This window comes from Hemitrygon akajei, chromosome 4 (genome assembly GCF_048418815.1).
Source record: "Hemitrygon akajei chromosome 4, sHemAka1.3, whole genome shotgun sequence".
NCBI classification, from domain to species: Eukaryota; Metazoa; Chordata; class Chondrichthyes; order Myliobatiformes; family Dasyatidae; genus Hemitrygon; species Hemitrygon akajei.
The window spans coordinates 57,092,927-57,111,658 of NC_133127.1; the positions used below are offsets into that span (position 1 = coordinate 57,092,927).

General features: G+C 38.8%; 1 protein-coding gene across 4 annotated transcripts in view; it reads left to right on the forward strand.

Moving 5' to 3' along the window:
* The window catches only part of kiaa0232 (KIAA0232 ortholog), a 128,571-nt gene extending 110,059 nt beyond the window's left edge, over window positions 1–18,512 (forward strand). For 3 of the 4 annotated variants that reach the window (XM_073042668.1, XM_073042670.1, XM_073042669.1), the window contains exons 7-9: window positions 11,674–11,782; window positions 14,288–14,382; window positions 16,053–18,512. In XM_073042668.1, coding sequence (XP_072898769.1) covers window positions 11,674–11,782; window positions 14,288–14,382; window positions 16,053–16,235 — 387 coding nt within the window. In that variant the 3' untranslated portion in view covers window positions 16,236–18,512. The remainder of the gene's footprint in view (window positions 1–11,673; window positions 11,783–14,287; window positions 14,383–16,052) is intronic. The other variant, XM_073042671.1, reaches the window with a different exon arrangement.
* The last annotated feature ends 220 nt before the right edge of the window (window positions 18,513–18,732 follow it).

The following is an 18,732-nucleotide window of genomic DNA, read 5'->3' on the forward strand; positions in this document are numbered from 1 at the left end:
TCTGCAGGCCATGATAGACTTCCTTACTGTCCACTACACCCCCAATCTTGGTGTCATCTGCAAATTTGCATATCCAGTTAACCACATTATTATCCAGATCATTGATATAGATGACAAGCAGGAAAGGACACAGCACCAATCCCTTTGGCACACCGCTATTCACAGGCCTCTGGTCAGAGAGGCAACCCTCTACTACTACTCTTTGGCTTCTCCCACAAAGCCAATGTCTAATCCAATTTACTACCTCATCCTGAATGTCAAGCGACTAAACCTTCTTGACCCTCCTCCTACGCAGGGCCTTATCAAATGCCTTACTAAAGTCCATGTAGATGGCATCCACTTTCCTGGTAACTTCCTGATTTCTTAAGTTTTCTCTTGCGTGTATTGTACTCCATAAGCATGTCATTTGTTCTTACTTGCCTTTGCCTACTCTGCACCTCTATTTTCTCTTTGCCAGGGCCTCAATATCTCTTGAAAACTGAGGTTCTCTACATTTGTTATCTTTACTTTTTATTCTGACAGGCACAAATTTTGAGAGTACAAACTTTGTACTCTTAATTTTATTTTTGAAGGCCTCCCACTTTCTGAGTACACCTTTGCCAGGAAACGGCCTGTCCCAATCCAAACTTGCCAGATTATTTCTGATATCATCAAAATTGGCCTTTCTCCAATTTAGAACCCCAACCTGTGGAGTGGACCTATCTTTTTGCATATTTACTTTGAAACTAATGGCATTGTGGTCACTGGATGCAAAAAGAAAATGTGCTCCCCTGCATAAACTTCTGTCACCTGTCCCGTCTCATTCCCTAATAGCAGATCTGGTATTGCACGCTCTGTTGGGGCTTCTATGTACTGAACACACTTGATAAACACTGTCCAATCTAGTCCTTTTATAGTATGTGATTCCCAGTCAATATGTGAAAAGCTAAAATCACCTACTACTATACCTTCATGTTTCTTGCAACAGTCTGTGGTCTCTACAAGTTTGTTCCAGTCTGGTCTGTTATCTAGTCCCATTAACGTGGTCATACCTTTCTTATTTCTCTGTTCCACCCATAATGCCTCACTAGTCGAGTTCTCCAGTCTGTTCTGACGGAGCACTGCCATGACATATTTCCTGACTAGTAATGTCACCCTTTCTCCTTTAATCCCTCCTGCTCTGTCACGCCTAAAACAACAGAACCCCGGAATACAGACCTGTTAGGCCTGCTCCTCCTGCAGCCAAGTCTCACTAATGGCTACAACGTCATTCTGTAATTCCAGGTGTTGATTTATGCCCTGAGCTCATCCGCCTTTCCTACGATAGTACTTGGATTGAAATATACACAGCTCAGACCACTAATTGCACCATGCTCAACCTTTTGATTCCTAACTTTGTCTGAGGCCTTACCAACATCTGCCTCCACAACCTTTCCACTAAATGTTCTGGCACTCCGGTTCTCATTCCCCTGCAATTCTAGTTTAAACCCCAGCATGCAACATCAACAAAACTTCCTGCTCGGATATTAGTCCCCCTCTAGTTCAGGTGTCAACCCTCCCTTCTGTACAGATCCCACCTTCCCTGGAAGAGGGCCCAATGATCCAAAAATCTTATGCCCTTCCTCCCACACCAACTTCTTAGCCACATATTAAACAGTATAATCTTCCTAGCTCTAGCCTCACTGGCAAATGGCATGGATAGCAATCCTGAGATCATAAACCTGGAGATCCTGCCCTTTAACTTAGCACCTAACTCCCTGAATTCCCTGTACAGAACCTCGTTACTCGTCCTACCCATGTTATTGGTAACGGCAATTCCTCTTAAGAATGCTGAGGACTCGATCCGAGATGTTCAGGACCTTGGCACTCGGGAGGAAACATACCACCCAGGAATCTCGTTCTTGCCGACAGAACCTCCTGTCCATTTTCCTAACTGAAGAATCCCCTATCACTGAAGCATGCCTCTTCTCCCCCCACCCCCCCCCCCCGCCTCCCTTGAGTCACAGAAACAGACTCAGTGGCAGATACCCAACCACTGTGACTTTCGTCGTTTAGGTGAACCCCCCCCACAGTATCCAAAGTGATATACCTGTTGTTGATGGGATTGCCACAGGGGTCATCTGCACTGGCTCCTTAATCCCTTTCCCCTTCCTGACTGATGTCCAGTTTCCTGTGTCTTGCACTTTGAGTGTAACTACCTCTCTATATATCTGATCTATCACCCCTTAATCCTCCCAAATGGTCCAGAGTTCATCCAGTTCCAGCACCTTAGGAGGCTCTAACTTGACAGAAAGAGCAACAATTTCTTTAACTTCTGGTAACCACTCCCCTCTGTCTCTTTTGTTTCCTGATCCCACTGACCCCAATCACACTATTCATTTCACCTCTTCAAACCTCTCCATTTGCCATCACCTGCATGATCCTCCCACTGGTTCTCCTGCTTACCTGTTTTCCTTGATTCCATGGTCCACTGCCCTCTCCTATCATATTACATCTTCAGCCCCTAGTTTCTTACATCATTCCCACTCTCCTCCCTTCCTTGCCTACGAATCACCCCCTCGCAATAATCCACCTATCACCCACCAGCATTTGCTCCACCCCTCGTGGCCTGCACCTTTTTAAGACTGGCTATCTCTCCTGTTAATTTCCAGTGCTGATGAAGGGTCTTATCCCAAAACATCTAGTGTCTGTTTCCCTCCATAGATGCTGCCTGACGAGCTGAGTTTCTGTAGCTTTTTGTGTGTCTAGGGACTTCCAGCATCTGCAGTCTCTGCCTACTTTTCTGTTCAATGTTCTTGTAATAAATAATAACATTTGATTTGCTTTCCTAATTGCATGCTATATCTGCATCTAGCCATTTGTAAATCATGCACTTGGACACTAAGATCCCAAATTTATAGAGAGAGTTGGTGCGTTTAGAAGTAGGCCCATTGGCACACTGTGTCTATGTCAACCATTGTGCCTATCAGTAATCTACATCAGAATTCATTTCATGTCCCTCTGTGCCTTGCTCATCTGAAATGTTATTGTTGCTGCCTCTACTACTACCACCTCTGGCAACTCATTCCAGGTACCAACTAGTCTTTAAACTTCCTTCCTTTCAATTTATTGAATTGAATTGACTTTATTACTTACTTCCTTTATATACATGAGTAAAAATCTTGACGTTACGTCTCTATCTCAATGTACAATGTGCAATTTATAGTAATTTACAATAAATAGTGTGTATGATAGAATAGTCAATATAACATAGAAATATAGTTGTGTCAGTATGAGTTAAGCAGTCTGATGGCCTGGTGGAAGGAGCTGTCCCGGAGCCTGTTAGTCCTGGCTTTTATGCTGCGGTACCTTTTCCCGGATGGTAGCAGCTGGAACAGTTTGTGTTTGGAGTGACTTGGGTCCCCAGTGATCCTTTGGGCCCTTTTTACACACCTGTCTTTGTAAATGTCCTGAATATTGGGCTGTCCGCACCACTCTCTGCAGAGTCCTCCGATTGAGGAAAGTACGTTTCCCATACCAGGCTGTGATGCAGCCAGTCAGGATACTCTCAATTGTGCTCCTATAGAAAGTTCTTAGCACTTGGGGGCCCACACCAAACTTCTTCATCTGTCTGAGGTGAAAGAGGCACTGTTATGCTGTCTAGTTTAAGACTAGACCATGTGGCTATTCACCCTATTCATTCCTTTTGTCACTTATCAGCCTCCTATGCTTCAGGGAGAATAGAACCAGCCTATCCAATCACTCCTAACTGCAATTCTCCATTCCAGGCACCATCCTTGTAAACATTTTCTGCAGCCTTTCCAGCTTAATCACAGTTTTCCTGTAGTGTGGTAGCTAGAATTGCATATAGTTCTCCAATGCAGCAGAACCAGTGTTCTGTACAACTGTAACATGATGAATTAACTCTTACACACTGTGGTATGACAATGAGGACTGGCAGGCCATGCACTTTTTTCACAATTGTGCTTAACAGTATTCTTACTTATTTGTGCCCCTTCGATTCTCTGGTCAACAACATTTTACACCGCTTTCCTTAATGCTGAGGCTGTGTCGTGCCCTGGCTGCTGTAGGCTTAGTGTCTGCAAGCTTCACAGCGATTTGCCCCTGATAGGCTGAGAGAGATTATGGGCCCACTCCAGCTACTCCTGGCTTTCATTTTGAGAGCTGATGCTTGCTTATTGTTTGCATTATTTGATTTGATTGTTTTTCTCTCTTTCTGCTCATTGGTCTTTTTTTTCCAATTGGATTCTTTCATGTTTCTTTTGTGGCTGTCTGTTAAGCAAAAGAAATTGAAGGTCGTGTAATTTATACATACTTTGATAATATATATTTTCAACTTTAACCTGTGTTACATTACCAACTCACCCAATTTGTTGATATAAAAATGAAGGATCACCTGCTTTAATTGAATTCATTGGAATACTGTAAATACCCCCTTCTCTATAATGTCCAATAGTATGGTAAATTTTAAACAAACCAAATCAAAATGAAGACAAAAGAGCTTTCAAGACATCAGGGAAGTGATAATAGAGAAGCATAAATCTGTGGAAGGGTACAAGACCATAGGGAGCAAGTGGAAAAAAATATGAAACCACAGCCTGGATCCCTCTAAACTTTGTTGACAGAGAAGAATGGCACTTGTAAGGGAGGTGACTGTGACACCAACATTCACTTTGAGTGAGCTGCAAATGTCAGTGGCTGCAACTGGAGATGAAATCCATGGCTCCATAATTTCTAAGGCCTTGCACAAAAAGGGTATTTATGGAAGGGTCATAAGGAAGAAGCCCTGGCTTTAAAAAATAGCATATTCTTGCCCATAAAGACTGCAAAGATGTGGATGAAGGCCTTGAGTTCGGATGAAACTTAAAGTGGAGCTTTTTGGCTTCAACTCTAAGCAGTACATGTGACATAAACCTAGTACTGTGTATCAACCATCCCTACTATAACGTACAGTGGAGATAGCATCATGCTATTGGGATGCTTTTCAACAGCAGGGTCTGAAAATCTGATCAGGATTGATGGGAGGATGGATACTGCTAAATACAGAGAGATGCTGGATAAAAACCTGCTAGCCTCACCCACAAAGCTTGGGAGGAAGTTCATCTTTCAGCAGGGCAATGACCCAAAGCAACCATGGAGTGACTCCAAATAAAGAAAATTGATATCCTTGAATCGCCCAGTTTCCTGACCTTAACTCAATCAAACATCACTGGCAAGACCTCAAGATTGCTGTCCACGCCTCTTCCCAACTAACCTGTCACAACTTGCAAGGACAATGGGCAATTCTTGCTTCATCATGTTATGCAAAGCAAATAGAGACATCCAAAAAGACTACTGGCTGTAATTAATGTGAGAGGTGGTTCAACCAATTACTGAGCAAAGGGATGGATGAATACTTTTGAATTGCTGAGATTTCAGTTTTTGAATTTTTAGTTTTTCATGCTTTACAATTTTCTGGTTTTTGGGCTCTACTGTTAAAAAAAAGGGAGCATGTGATTCACAAATGGTGAATCTGGAATTCATTGCCACAGGCAGCTGTGGACATTGGGTATATTTAAGGCAGAGATTCATGGATTCTTGATTAGTCAGGACATGAAATGTTACAGAGAGAAGGGCCGAGAGGGAAATGAATCAGCCATGGTGAAATGGTGAAGCAGACGATGGGTCAAATGGCCTAATTCTGTGCTCGTATCTGATAGTTGTAATTGATCAAAATATTTGGTTGTAACACTCGGTTATGTAAACAAAAGGGTTGGGAGCTGAATACTTTTTTACAAGGCACTGTAAGTCCTAGCAATGTAGTCCATGAGGACTCCAAGGGCTCCAAAATTTCCTTAATATAACTTTTCCTTTCTCCTTTAGAATTCCTGTTTACAGCTATTTTTGAAAATGGTGAAAACCGAATTAAAGTACCGTAGATTCCGGATTTTAAGCCGCTACTTTTTTCCCACATTTTGAACAGCTTTGAACTCTGCGGCCTTTAATACAGAGCGGCTAATACATGTTTTTTTTTCATGCCGCCAAAAACATTTTGCCTCGTAACAGTAGACCAATAAAATTGATGAGTAGTTCACAGAGGTCCAATGAAATTGTACGATAAATCAAGCGCACTTTCACAATTAAATTATTGTAAATCAGTCATTTGTACTCACCCTCATCAACATGGAAAACACTCGAAGAAAAGCATTGTGCTGCCTTTATGGCAGTTATTTAGTTTATAATATTTTCGCTTAGTAATTCATTTGTTAGTTAAAGTTAGAACTGTTTTAACTATATTTGTTTTCTGTACTACATCGCGGGATGCTATGACGTCACACCCGGTTTCGCCGCGTCTTGTGGGATACCGGTTTGCGATAAACGGGAAGGAGGGGGGCGAGCGGCGGAGCGAAAACGCTGCTTTTAAGTTAAAGGCGATCAATAACTTTTCCTGGTAGGCTGCAGTATATATATTTTTTACCAGTCGTTAGGAGATATTGGAATGTTGTTCAGTAAAGAAGTATACGCAACGTATATTTAAAAGTAGCCGCGTTACAGGCACGGTTCGAAAAAAAGCATTTGCAATATGTATTTGTTTATGTTACCATATGGATTTAATTAAAAGTTAAAAAATCCTCACGTGTAAATATCTCATATTACAACGTGGGACACCTGCGGCCGAAAATCCGGTGCGGCCTAAAATCCGGTGCGGCCTGTACAAGTAAAAAATTGATTTTATTTCTAAAATTAGAGCCAGCGGCTTTTAATCAGGTGCGCTCTGTAGTCCGGAATCTACGGTACCTGAGGTCATTGAAATTGTGTTCTTGTCCTAACTTGTACTGAGGTCTGTTTATAGAACATAGAACAGTATAGCACTGAACAGGCCATTTTTCCCCACAATATTTTGCTGGTTTTGATGCCTATTTATACCAGAAATCCTCTGGCTATCATTCATATCTCTCCATTCCCTTCATATTCATGTCTTTCTCAAAGCCTCCACTACTACCCTGATGACCATTCCAGTACCTGTACCTGTATTCCCCCCCCCCTCCTCCAATTTAAAAGCATGTCTTCCAGTGTTCGATATTTCTAACCTGGGGAAAATATTCTGACTGTCTACCCTATCTGTGCCCCTCATAATTTTAAAAATCCTCTATCATGTCTCCCCTTAGCCTCTGACACTCTCGGGAGAACAACTCACGTTTGTCCAACCTTTTAGCTTATTCCCTCTCATCCAGGGAGCATCAGGGTAAACCTCTTGTGTACCCTTTCCATAGTCTCCACATCCTTCCTATTGGTCCAGTGCTTGCTGATCTTTGTGAACTTAATGTTCAGAAACACCTGAATTCCACAATTGTCAACCTTGTTTTTCAGATTCCTCAAGGCATTTCCCTTGTCTGTAATTGTGCCCTTTGTCCCTCTAAAATTAGGGGTTTCCTTATTTCTGACAACTTGATCATCCTCAAATTCAGTTCCTCCACTATTAATGACTATGCCTGTCCTCTGGACCTTCAATCTCTTTATCTTTGTATCCTCCTCTTAAATGCTATTTTGATCAGGATTTTAGTCATCATGCCTTTGTGGCTTAGTATTGATAATTTTTTTTGTTATTTCCTCTGTAATAATGCCTTGGAACTGGAGTTAAAGTCCTATGCAAATGGAAGATAGTTTTGCTATAATATGCAGAAATCTATAGAATGAATTGTAGAACATGTATTAGTTTCACAGTGACCAAATCCACAAGGTAAATATTGTAGCAATGTCTACTGCTTTTTCTGGGTTATTTAGTAATCATTGCTGAAAATATTAAGCAGACTGGCACAATTAATCAAAAATGAAGTGGCTTTAATGCTTCACGTTGATGATCTTTCATCAGAAATTTCAGACTAAAATGCCATTTAGTTACTGCTGCCTTGTCTGTAAGAAACGTGTATAGTACATCACAACTGTGAAATCAAGTAATTGAAGGCTAATGTTCATCTTAAAATGCGATGTAGCCTTATTTAAACCACTTTGTTACAAATTGCTATCAACAAGTTAGTTTCCTTAACTTGCATCTTATAACAAGGATCTAAGTGCTGTAGAATGAACTATAGTTTTTATTTAAGTACAAGTGATAAGTGGCATAAGTATATGCCCTTGAAAAAGTATTCAGGCCCTACAACTAGTTTCATATTTTACTGTCTCATATTCTAAATTTAAAATTATTTGAAGTAGAATTCTTTGAGCTAATCTCCAAAACAGTGTGCATCATAACAAAGCAAAATAAAAATTCCAAAACCTGTCAACAATTTACTAAAAATTAAAAACCAAAATTGTGAGGCTGAAAAACTATTCATCCCCTTTGTAATTACTACACTAACTTACCTCAGGTTCATTATACAGTATTACCTTACCAACTCACCCAGTTTGTTGATGTAGAAAATTGGAGGATCACCTGTTTTCAATGAATTTGTAAGACTACTGTAAATGCTCCCCTATTAAATGCTCCTAATGGCATATGCCTCAGATAGTCTCTGACAACCAAGTCCATGTTGGCCTTCATGTGTGGCTTAGCAACTAAGCCCGGCAGAACCGTTTCTACTGACAGGAGAAGAAGAAAAGGTGGGTTATTGGTGCCTTAAAACCAAATGGGGCTGCATCAGCCATGGTTAGCAGCTCATCTAGGAGAAGGAATACACTAATCTCAATCCTTTGCTGCTTTACGGCTCTATCCACTCAAGGGGAAGGCTTCGGGAGTAAACCCCAAGGGAAAAATCCAGAGCTGGAGTCCTTAAGGCAGTCCTACGTTGAGTTCAACGCTGACTTGCATCTCCTGCGACACTGCTGGTGCCAGACTGTATTGGTCACTGCCATTCCTTTGGGTTCATTAGATGCATGGAGAGGGAGAGATTGCTCTCCACTTTGTACTGCCCAGGATGGCATGTCTAGACATCTAGAATGCAACATCCATGATTGACCATGACCAATGGAGGCTTCACTCATTCACTCTGTAATTTCGAGCAGTATGGTATATTTTCAACAAGCTGAACCAAAATGAAGACAATAAGGTATTCAAGACAAGTCAGGGAAATGTTGATAGAGAAGCACAAATCTGCGGAAGGGTATGAGACTATCTCAAAGGCACTGAACATGCCTCAGAGCTCAGTGTAGTCCATTGTGAAACCATGCCACACTGCCTAAGTCAGGCTGCTCTCTAAAATTAGTCACCAGAGAATAATGGCACTTGTAAGAGAGGCTACTGTGACACTAACAGTCTCTTTTGGTGATCTGCAGAAGTCAGTGGCTCAACTAGAGATGAAGTTCATGGCTCCACAAATCTCTAAGGCCTTGCACAAAAAGGATTTTTTATGAAAGAGTGGCAAAGAAGAAGCCCTGGCTTAAAAAAAGCATAACCTTGCCCATAAAGACTTTACAAAGCATCACTTAGAAGATCCTGCAAAGATCCAAGGGGACATTGCTTTGTGGATCCAGCTGGCTTGCCCACAGAAGGCAAAGAGTGGTTGTAGACGGGTCATATTCTGCATGGAGGTTGGTCACCAGTGGAGTGCCTCAAGAATCTGTTCTGGGACCCTTACTCTTCGTGATTTTTATAAATGGCCTGGATGAGGAAGTGGAGGGATAGGTTAGTAAGTTTGCTGGTGACACAAAGGTTGGGGGTGTTGTGGATAGTGTGGAGGGCTGTCAGAGGTTACAGCGGGACATTGATAGGATGCAAGACTGGGCTAAGAAGTGGCAGATGGAGTTCAACCCAGATAAGTGTGAAATGGTTCATTTTGATTGGTCAAATATGATGGCAGAATATAGTGTTAATGGTAAGACTCTTGGCATTGTGGAGGATCAGAAGGATCTTGGGGTCTGAGTCCATAGGACGCTCAAAGCAGCTACGCAGGTTGAATGTGTGGTTAAGAAGGCGTATGGTGTATTGACCTTCATCAATCATGGAACTGAATTTAGGAGCCGAGAGGTAATGTTGCAGCTATATAGGACCCTGGTCAGACCCCATTTGGAGTACTGTGCTCAGTTCTGGTTGCCTCACTACAGGAAGGATGTGGAAGCCATAGAAAGAGTGCAGATGAGATTTACAAAGATGTTGCCTGGATTGGGGAGCATGCCTTATGAGAATAGGTTGAGTGAACTTGGCCTTTTCTCCTTGGAGCGATGGAGGATGAGAGGTGACCTGATAGAGGTGTATAAAATGATGAGAGGCATTGATCCTGTGGATAGAGGCTTTTTCCCAGGGCTGAAATGGTTGCCACAAGAGGACAAAGGATTAAGTTGCTGATGAGATGTTGGGTGTGTGTATTTATGTGTGTGTCTATCTATATATATATATATATACATATACACACACACACACACACACACACACACACACACACATATATATATATATATATATATATATATATATATATATATATATATATATATATACATATATATATATATATATATACATATATATATATACATATACACACACACACACACACACATATATATATATATATACACACACACACACATATATATATATATATATACACACACACACACACACACACACATATATATATATATATATATATACACACACACACACACACATATATATATATATATATATGTTCAGTACAACTTGGTGGGCTGAAGGGCCTGTATTGTGCTGTAGGTTTTCTATGTTCCTGTGTGGAAGAAAGTCTTGTGGTTGAATGAGACTAAAGTGGAACATTTTGGTCTCAACGCTTAGTGGTATATGTGGTGTAAATCTAACACTGTGCATCAGTCATCCCTACTTTAAAGTATGGTGGAGGTAGCATCATGTTACAGAGATGCTTTTCAGTAGTAGGAACTGGAAATTTGGTCAGAATTGATGGAAAGAGAATGATGCTAAATACAGAGATCCTGAATAAAAACCTGCTAGCCTCTGCCAGAAAGCTGAAAATGGGGTGAAGTTCATCTTCAACAGGACAATGACCCAAAGCACACTGCCAAAGCAAACATAGAATGGCTTCAAATGAAGAAAATTTATATCCCCGAGTGGTCCTATCAGAGTCCTGACCACAAGACCTCAAGATTGCCATCCTCTGCTACCAAATGACCTGGCACAGCTTGAGCAATTTTGCCAGGAGGAATGGGCAATTCTTGTTCCATCACATTGTGCAAAACTAATAGAGACTTAACAGAAAAAAGACTACTGGCTGTAATAGCTGTGAAAAGTTGTTTATTGAAGTACTGAGCAAAAGGGATGAATACTTTTGATCTGTTGATAACTCAGTTTTTGAATTTTTAGTTTTCAAATCTTCCCTGATTTTGGGTTCTGTGGGAAAAAAAGCGCATTTGATTAACAAATAAAAATTCTCTGTTAAGTTGATCAAAATCCCTGGTTGTAATACTCATTTATGTGGACAAAAGCTTGGGGGCTGAATACTTTTTCAAGACTCTGTAGATGCAAGTTAAATGTTGTTATGCAATACTTTGATTATAACTGTTGAGCAAAATTAATCTTCAGAGTGAATTTGTAAATTTTAATTTTTTTCTCCACATCATTTCCGTGGCAAATAGTGACCTCTCAAGATATTTAGCATTGTGTTCAAGCAATGATTTGTAAACAGTAATCAAAATGTCAGTAAAATCTGTTCCAAGTCACCAATGTAGGCATAAAATTATGGCCTTTCAAATTGGTTTGCAAATTTATTTATGTTGTTATGTCAGGTTCCCTTCACAGAGTTGACCCAAGAAGAGAAGAGTGACTACAAGGAAGAACCAGAATGGTGGCGAGATACACTGTACCCACAGCCGTTTACTGGGCTCGAGTGTGCAGGCAAGTCAATAATTAAACTCAATTTCTAAGTAATACTTTAAAAATAGCTAAGAGTCCATTTAGAAGGAAATCAGAAGGGGTAAACGAGGATATAAGATTCTGTTGGCAGGTAAGTTAAAGGAGAATTCTGTGAGATTCTTTAATCATATTAACAGCAAAATGATAACTAGAGAGAGTAAATGGGTCCCTTTAATGGTCTTAATAAATAGCTCTTAAATTAATACTTTTGCTTCTACTGTGAAGAAGATCATGGAAATTAGGGAAGGCCTGTTACATATCAATGTTACATATGATGTTGTGTTGGCATTCTTGAGGTGATCTCTGGACCTAACTAAATGTATACTAAGACTTGGTAAAGGAAAAAGGACTGCAAGGACCATCCAGGGAATTACAGGCTGGTGACTGTACATCACTCATGGGAAAGTTTCTAGAGGGGTTTCTGAGAAACAGGATCTACTGTATCTGCATTTGGAAAGACAAAGACTTAACATGGATAGTGCATATAGCTTTTTACATGGGAGATAGTGTCTCAAGGATTCAGCTGAGCTTTTCAAAAAGTTGACCAAGGGGACTGACAAGGTCAGAGTAAGTAGATGTCTGCATGAACATTAGCAAGGTCTTTGACAAGATCTTACATGATAGACTGGCCCAGAGGGTGAGATCACATGGGATCCATGGTGTGCTGACCAATTAGATACAAAATTATAAACATAAGAAGTTCTGCAGATGCTGGAAATCTTGAGCAACACACTCATAAAATTAGTTTGGAGGAATGAGTTAGAGGCAGGTCGTGGAGGTTTGATGTTCAGATTGGAGGCCTGTACCACAGAGACTAAATCCCAGATTTCTTACTGATCTCATCGATTTAAAATGTCAAGCTAAACTGAAATCATTGAGGAAGAGAGTGGAAGGCGAGTGCTTGCTTTTGACCATCTCTCTCCCTCTTGCTTACTGCTGACGGACTCTTGGTAGAATGACCTCGCAGTTCATGTTCTGTGTTACTGGTTTCTGCTTAGTCCGTTTTTTAAAATTGCTATTTTGTGCAATTTTGATCAGGGCAGACTGGCTCTACGGCCTGCAGTCAACAAACACCTCAAAGCAAAATTAAACTGAACTGAACTAAACTGAACATTCCTAGACTGTTTTAAGGACTGTAGTTTGATGTTTTATATTTTTCTGTGTTCTTGCTTGTTTTCTGCCATTTGCGCGATTTGCAGTCTTTTTATGCAGTGGCTGTTTGATGTTTTCTTTGAATAGGTTTCATGTGTTTCTTGGTTTTGTGGCTATCTGTGGGAAGACAAATCTCAGAGTTGTATTCTGTAAACATTGATAATAAATGTTCTTTGAATCTTTGAGTATTTTAGAACAGATAGGATATATGATTCCCTGAAAATGGCAACACGGGTAGACAAAGCAGTGAAGAAGGTAAATGGAGTTGGGCATCATTAGATGGGACATTGGGTACAAGAGTTGGGACACCACGTACAAGATATTGGTGAGGCCACACATGGAATATTGCATGCAATTCTGGTTAGATGCTCTTGGAGGAATGTTATTTTATTCAGGATTGGAGGGCTTGAATGCCATACCCTAATTCACAGGAATTGCGTCACTAAATGATTAGAGTTTGGGAATCGTACCAGTTAACATTGTACAACAGTAATGGATGGCAATAATGCATAAACCAGGCCCATTAATAACTCTCTTTCTTCAGTCCAGATTTCTCATGATACTGCAAATAAAGAAACATCACATTGCTTTTCAACAACTACAACACACTTTGAGCAAAGTCTAAGAGAATGGTGGGTTAGCAAAAGCTGAGGTGATTGTGTGGCACTGAGAATCAAATGCATATAAAATAAGTTCATTTTTAAAATTAAGCCTGTAATCCCATGCCACCAAGTGCCCCCCGCTGTTTGCTTTATCTTTACCCCCCCCCCCCCCCGCCCTTAGAAACACCCACTGCCTCTGGAGGGTGATAAAATTGCCCACTTTGGGGACCACTGGTCTAGAGAGATTTGGGCCCAATGCATGCAATAGGACTATAGAATCTTTAAAGAATCATTTGGATGATATGATGGGAAAATAATAGATTTGTATTGAAGTAAGAACCAGCTGTGCAGAATGGCTTCACTGAGCTGCACTTATTTCATGATCTTGGTCTCCTTACATAGTTGATAAAGGGCCAAGCAATGATTTCTGTACTGTAGTAGGTGAGCAAGAGCAATTTCTGTACCCACTGCAGAAATTGAAATGCAATATTGTATTTAGCAAGACAGATTGTACTCTCTGATAATTGATGTGTAGAGTTACAGTTGCATCACAGTAAGCATTGTTTCAGACAAAACAATGGTTACACCAATTAAAAGATTTTTGCTTAAAAACCTCTCCATTTATTGATTTATTGAATAGTTGTAAGTGAAAATATATGATGTAGTTTTTTAAAGTTATATTTTGTATTATAATAAAAATCTATAAATTATTTTCACTCAACTCTTTCTTAAGAATGCTACACTGATGCAAGGGGAAAAGATGGAAATCATTGTCCAGTTTTAAGAGGACATTCACAAAATGGAGATTGTCTCCTCCCATTAGATCTGGTAAGTTAATCAGGTATTAAAAATCCATTTCCAAGATGGAGTTTCAGTATTACACTGAAACAGAAATCCTTTATCATTTAGCAATCATTACAATGTATTCTTTAAGTTGTTTTTATATGAGAACTGAATGTACAGTATCAGACTGAGTTAACTTGGGGGAGAATTGCAAAACCTAATGTGTAACTAAAATTTTAGGCAGATAAAATCTGATTATAATTCATGTGAATGGTTGTGTAATGCTGAAATTCTGTTTCTTAATGTACCTGATCCTGTCTCTCATCTGCTAAAAAATGCACAACATTTTATGAGGCCCATATCAATACTTGCCTGTATTTATTGATTTGTTGTTTACAAAATGTGCTGTTTAACTATGATTTTTAACTCGCTTGTGAACACAAGATGCTTACTTTCACTATTTTAAGTCTGTAAAATTTAAAAATCTGTACAAAAAATCCACAGGAAGCTCTTGTATCTACGTTTTCACTGTTTTCAGATAAAGTTCTAAATTACGTGTTGCCCCAGAATTATTGCTAAATGAAACAATGTTAAGGTAGTACATTGTTTACTTTAGCATTTACTTCACAATGCAAACTAATCCCATTTTAGAATGTTAATAAAAGCTAATTTAAGTGGGCCACAGCCAGCTGTTCAATTCAGTTCAATCTAATCTTATCACTTTAAAAAAAAATTGAGATATTATTTATCGCATTTATTAAAAGATGAGCTGAATGGCCTGTATGGCAGGTTAGTGCATTGTTTTTGGTCTGAAATAAATTACATCCCATCAATCCCAAATGGAACTTATCACTCCTGAATTATTCCAAAGTATAAGAATTTATACATACTTAAATTAAGAACAGCAGCAGGCTACCCAGTCTCTCAAACTTGCTCTTTCATTTTTAAGATCACAGTTGATCTGATTGTTACCTCTAACACATTCCTGTCTGCTTAATAATCTTTTATCCACTTACTCATCAATAATTTATCTACCACTGCCAAAAATATTCAAAGATTCCTTTCAAAGTCCTTTGAGAAAAGGTTTCAAACACTTAGAGTCCTTGGGGAGAAGAAAAACCTAATTTCTATCGTAACTAGACAAGCCACTATTTTAAAAAGTAGCTCTCAAGTTGTAGATTCTGCCACGTGAGGAAACATCTTTTTCATGTCCACCCTGTCAAAAGCCCAATCAATTTTTACTTTTCAAATTTCCAATGGAGACAAGTCTAGCCTGTCCAGCTACTTCTTATAAGAAAGCTCATCCATTCTAGGCATTAGTGTAGAAAACTTCTGCCTTGGAAGTTATTCATTTACATTCTTTCTTAAATAACTACCGGTATAATAGTATTATAAACAGTAGTCAAAGAATTGCCCAAGACATTTGGCCCAGATCAGCCTTGTTTTAATGAGTCACTAGATTCATATTTTATACTTTGTGAGTCAGTTTAATTCAGTAAAATCTGACTTTATGCAAATAGCAAATATTGAAATGTGTTAGCGTGAATGTAACCATACCAATCAAATTCCTGGCATAAAATGATCATCCTTTATTTTAAAATCTAATTTTGGAGACAAAAGCCTATTTTGACTTCCAATTTATTTATTAAAAGAACAAAATTATTACATGTGTAAATGTAGTGATATTTAAAGCTTGTAACACATTTCTCTCTCAGCAGAATACAGCAGCCTGTGATGTGAATTGCAGAGTAGAACATGACACTAGAGGGAGGCCAGCTGTCATCCGCAGAAAGCTTTTTTCCAGCGACTGTTCGAGTTCAGATGAAACTGCTTCAGAAGGCGGAAGTGACTGGGATGACCCTCCAGATGAAGAGCTTTTTTCTCGCACACATCTTTAATTCTGCTCAGCAGAGGCAACTCCACTTTTAATAAGTTCACAACTCTCTTGCTGAGAACTTATTGCTCTTTGGGGGAAAAAAAACTTCAGTTTTCTTTTCATTTAACTCCTTTAGATAGGTTTTATCTTTCTCTTCTTGTAGGTTTCACTGTTAGGCATTGACTGCAATCCCATGACAGGAAAACTAATTAACAATAATAGTTTATCGAAACCTTGGCTTTTTCAACTAGTATAGGTTGTGTTTGTCAAAGAATGATTGTGCATGTGTCTATCTTACTAGCATCAATGCTTATTTTGCTGATTAATTACAACCGCTTCCATTACTATTGTAGAACTACTGTTCTCATTAGGACTACTCTGTCAACTACAACTTCTGCTATTCAGAGGCTCTTGGCATATGGCACAGTTATAATGCTTTGTTATAAAAGAATTGGGAGATAAGTACATCAACTAAACTTCACATAACTAGATCAGTGCCTTTCTGAATGCAGGACAACAGCATGGATGAATAGACTTAAATCATCTAATTGAAACCTGTTATCTCAGTTCAAAGTAGGAACGACAAGGTTGTGCTTTAGAATCAGAATAAGTATAAATAACATTTTTTCTGAATGATTCTAAATATGTTTTCATAAAATTGAGATAAATTTAGTGAGTATGGCTTGTGAAATGCTAACTGTGAATGTCCAGGATTTTGAGGTTGTGGGAAAGGTTTCAGTGTGAGGGATTGGGTTAATGCAAGAGATTCTTACACTGACTTTAGGCATCACTATTAAACAGAAGATTGGTAAATCTGTATGCTCTAGTAGTGTGAGAAATCCTGAGCAAATTACAGTTACTCCATGTTGTGGCTGTGATTTTTATAGATCTTAGCAGAATTCATTTTGTGTTTTGGAATGGTGTGAGGAACCATTCTGACATTTTACTCGTGCTGACTGCAAGAACCAAGTGTAGACTTAAAACATGAGAATCTCATTAACATGTGTGACTGCAGTAATGATTGTTTCTTCATGTGACTTTGAGATTTTTTTTCCTTTTTTTTAAAACACTGGTGTCATAAACATCAGTTTGACATTTGTTGAATATCTGCCACACCCTTGTGCTACGAGTTTGCAAGATTTATAAAAAAAAAAGCCAAGGGAACAATATTCTGGTCACCAGGTACACAGCCAGCCAAGAGTTTTTCAACTTAGTGATTGGCTACCTGAATCCCATGACAATAATCGCTGGTTACAATGGAGATCTAAAATTCAAGTTAAGTTCTCCTAAACTTGAAGTTCTATTAGGAACAGAGTAACCACAGAACTTATCATGGTGATAATTAAAATTATAATAAGAAAGTGGAAGGATTAAATTGAATTTATCTTAGAGATAAATTCAGCATCCATAATTTTTGAGCTGCAACATTTTTTTTTGTACATGAGCCAGTTGTAAAATTAAAAGCAAAATAATAGTTTGCACGTAAGTTTGTCAGAGATGGCTGCTGTTGCTCAGTGAAATAGTTTTAACTATTAACATTTCAAGCTTTACAATGCCATTTAACAGGGCCTTTCTGTGAATTTTTTTTTTGGTTGTGGGTTATTTCAATAGCAACACAGTATGTAAATGAGCAAAAACAAATGCTGCAGCTTTCAGAAATTCATAACCATTATATTTAAAAAGGGTTATAGAATTTTTGAATGGCCATGGATGTTAACAAGGACAGAATTGAAAGCCTTCTGTAAATCATATATGCTTAAGTTATTGATTTCTTTTTTTTGAGCTGCTTATATAGACATATAAGGACAATGTCAGGTGATGCATAAACTTGTCGTAAAGAGTATTAAGATGCTAAGTCAACTTTGGAAAGACAAAAGGCTGAAGAAGTGGATTAGGGAATAATAAAATGTTTACACAGGTCACCTGAAGTAGTTTCCATACTTATATAATTAATAAAAATTAAAAGCAGCATTCAATTTGGATAGTTTGAGAAATGTGATTTCAAGTTTCTTATGGTCAGGTTTTCAACTGAGTGATTTATTGAGGAAAAGTAGGGAAGAGTGTTTTATTTGTCATCTACTACAAGCAGTTTGAAAAGACAACATAGAACTCATTGTGGAATAGTATGCACCATAGTACTGAAACCTGAGTTTCCCATTTCTCAGTTGTTAGCCTTTTTCTAATTTTTTTTTGCTTAAAGTGGTTGCATTGTTCTCTAATTTCATGTACACCAGAGTAACTGATTTTGTTTCATTGTGGAATTACTTTACACCTAATAAAGACTCAAAAGTAAAATTTAGTTTAACAGAGTTTTAATTTATTTGTACTGTTTTTAATTAATAACCCTGACTTATTGAGAGAGGCTCATTTCTTGACCATGCCACTGAGGTTTGATGATAGCACACTTACAATGTTATAAAGTTCATATCTGGAAAGGGAATTATGGAGCCTGAGATTGTTTTGGAAGCAAACAATAATGCCCTAATTGGTGTCAGAATACCTCTCGATAGAAACTACAA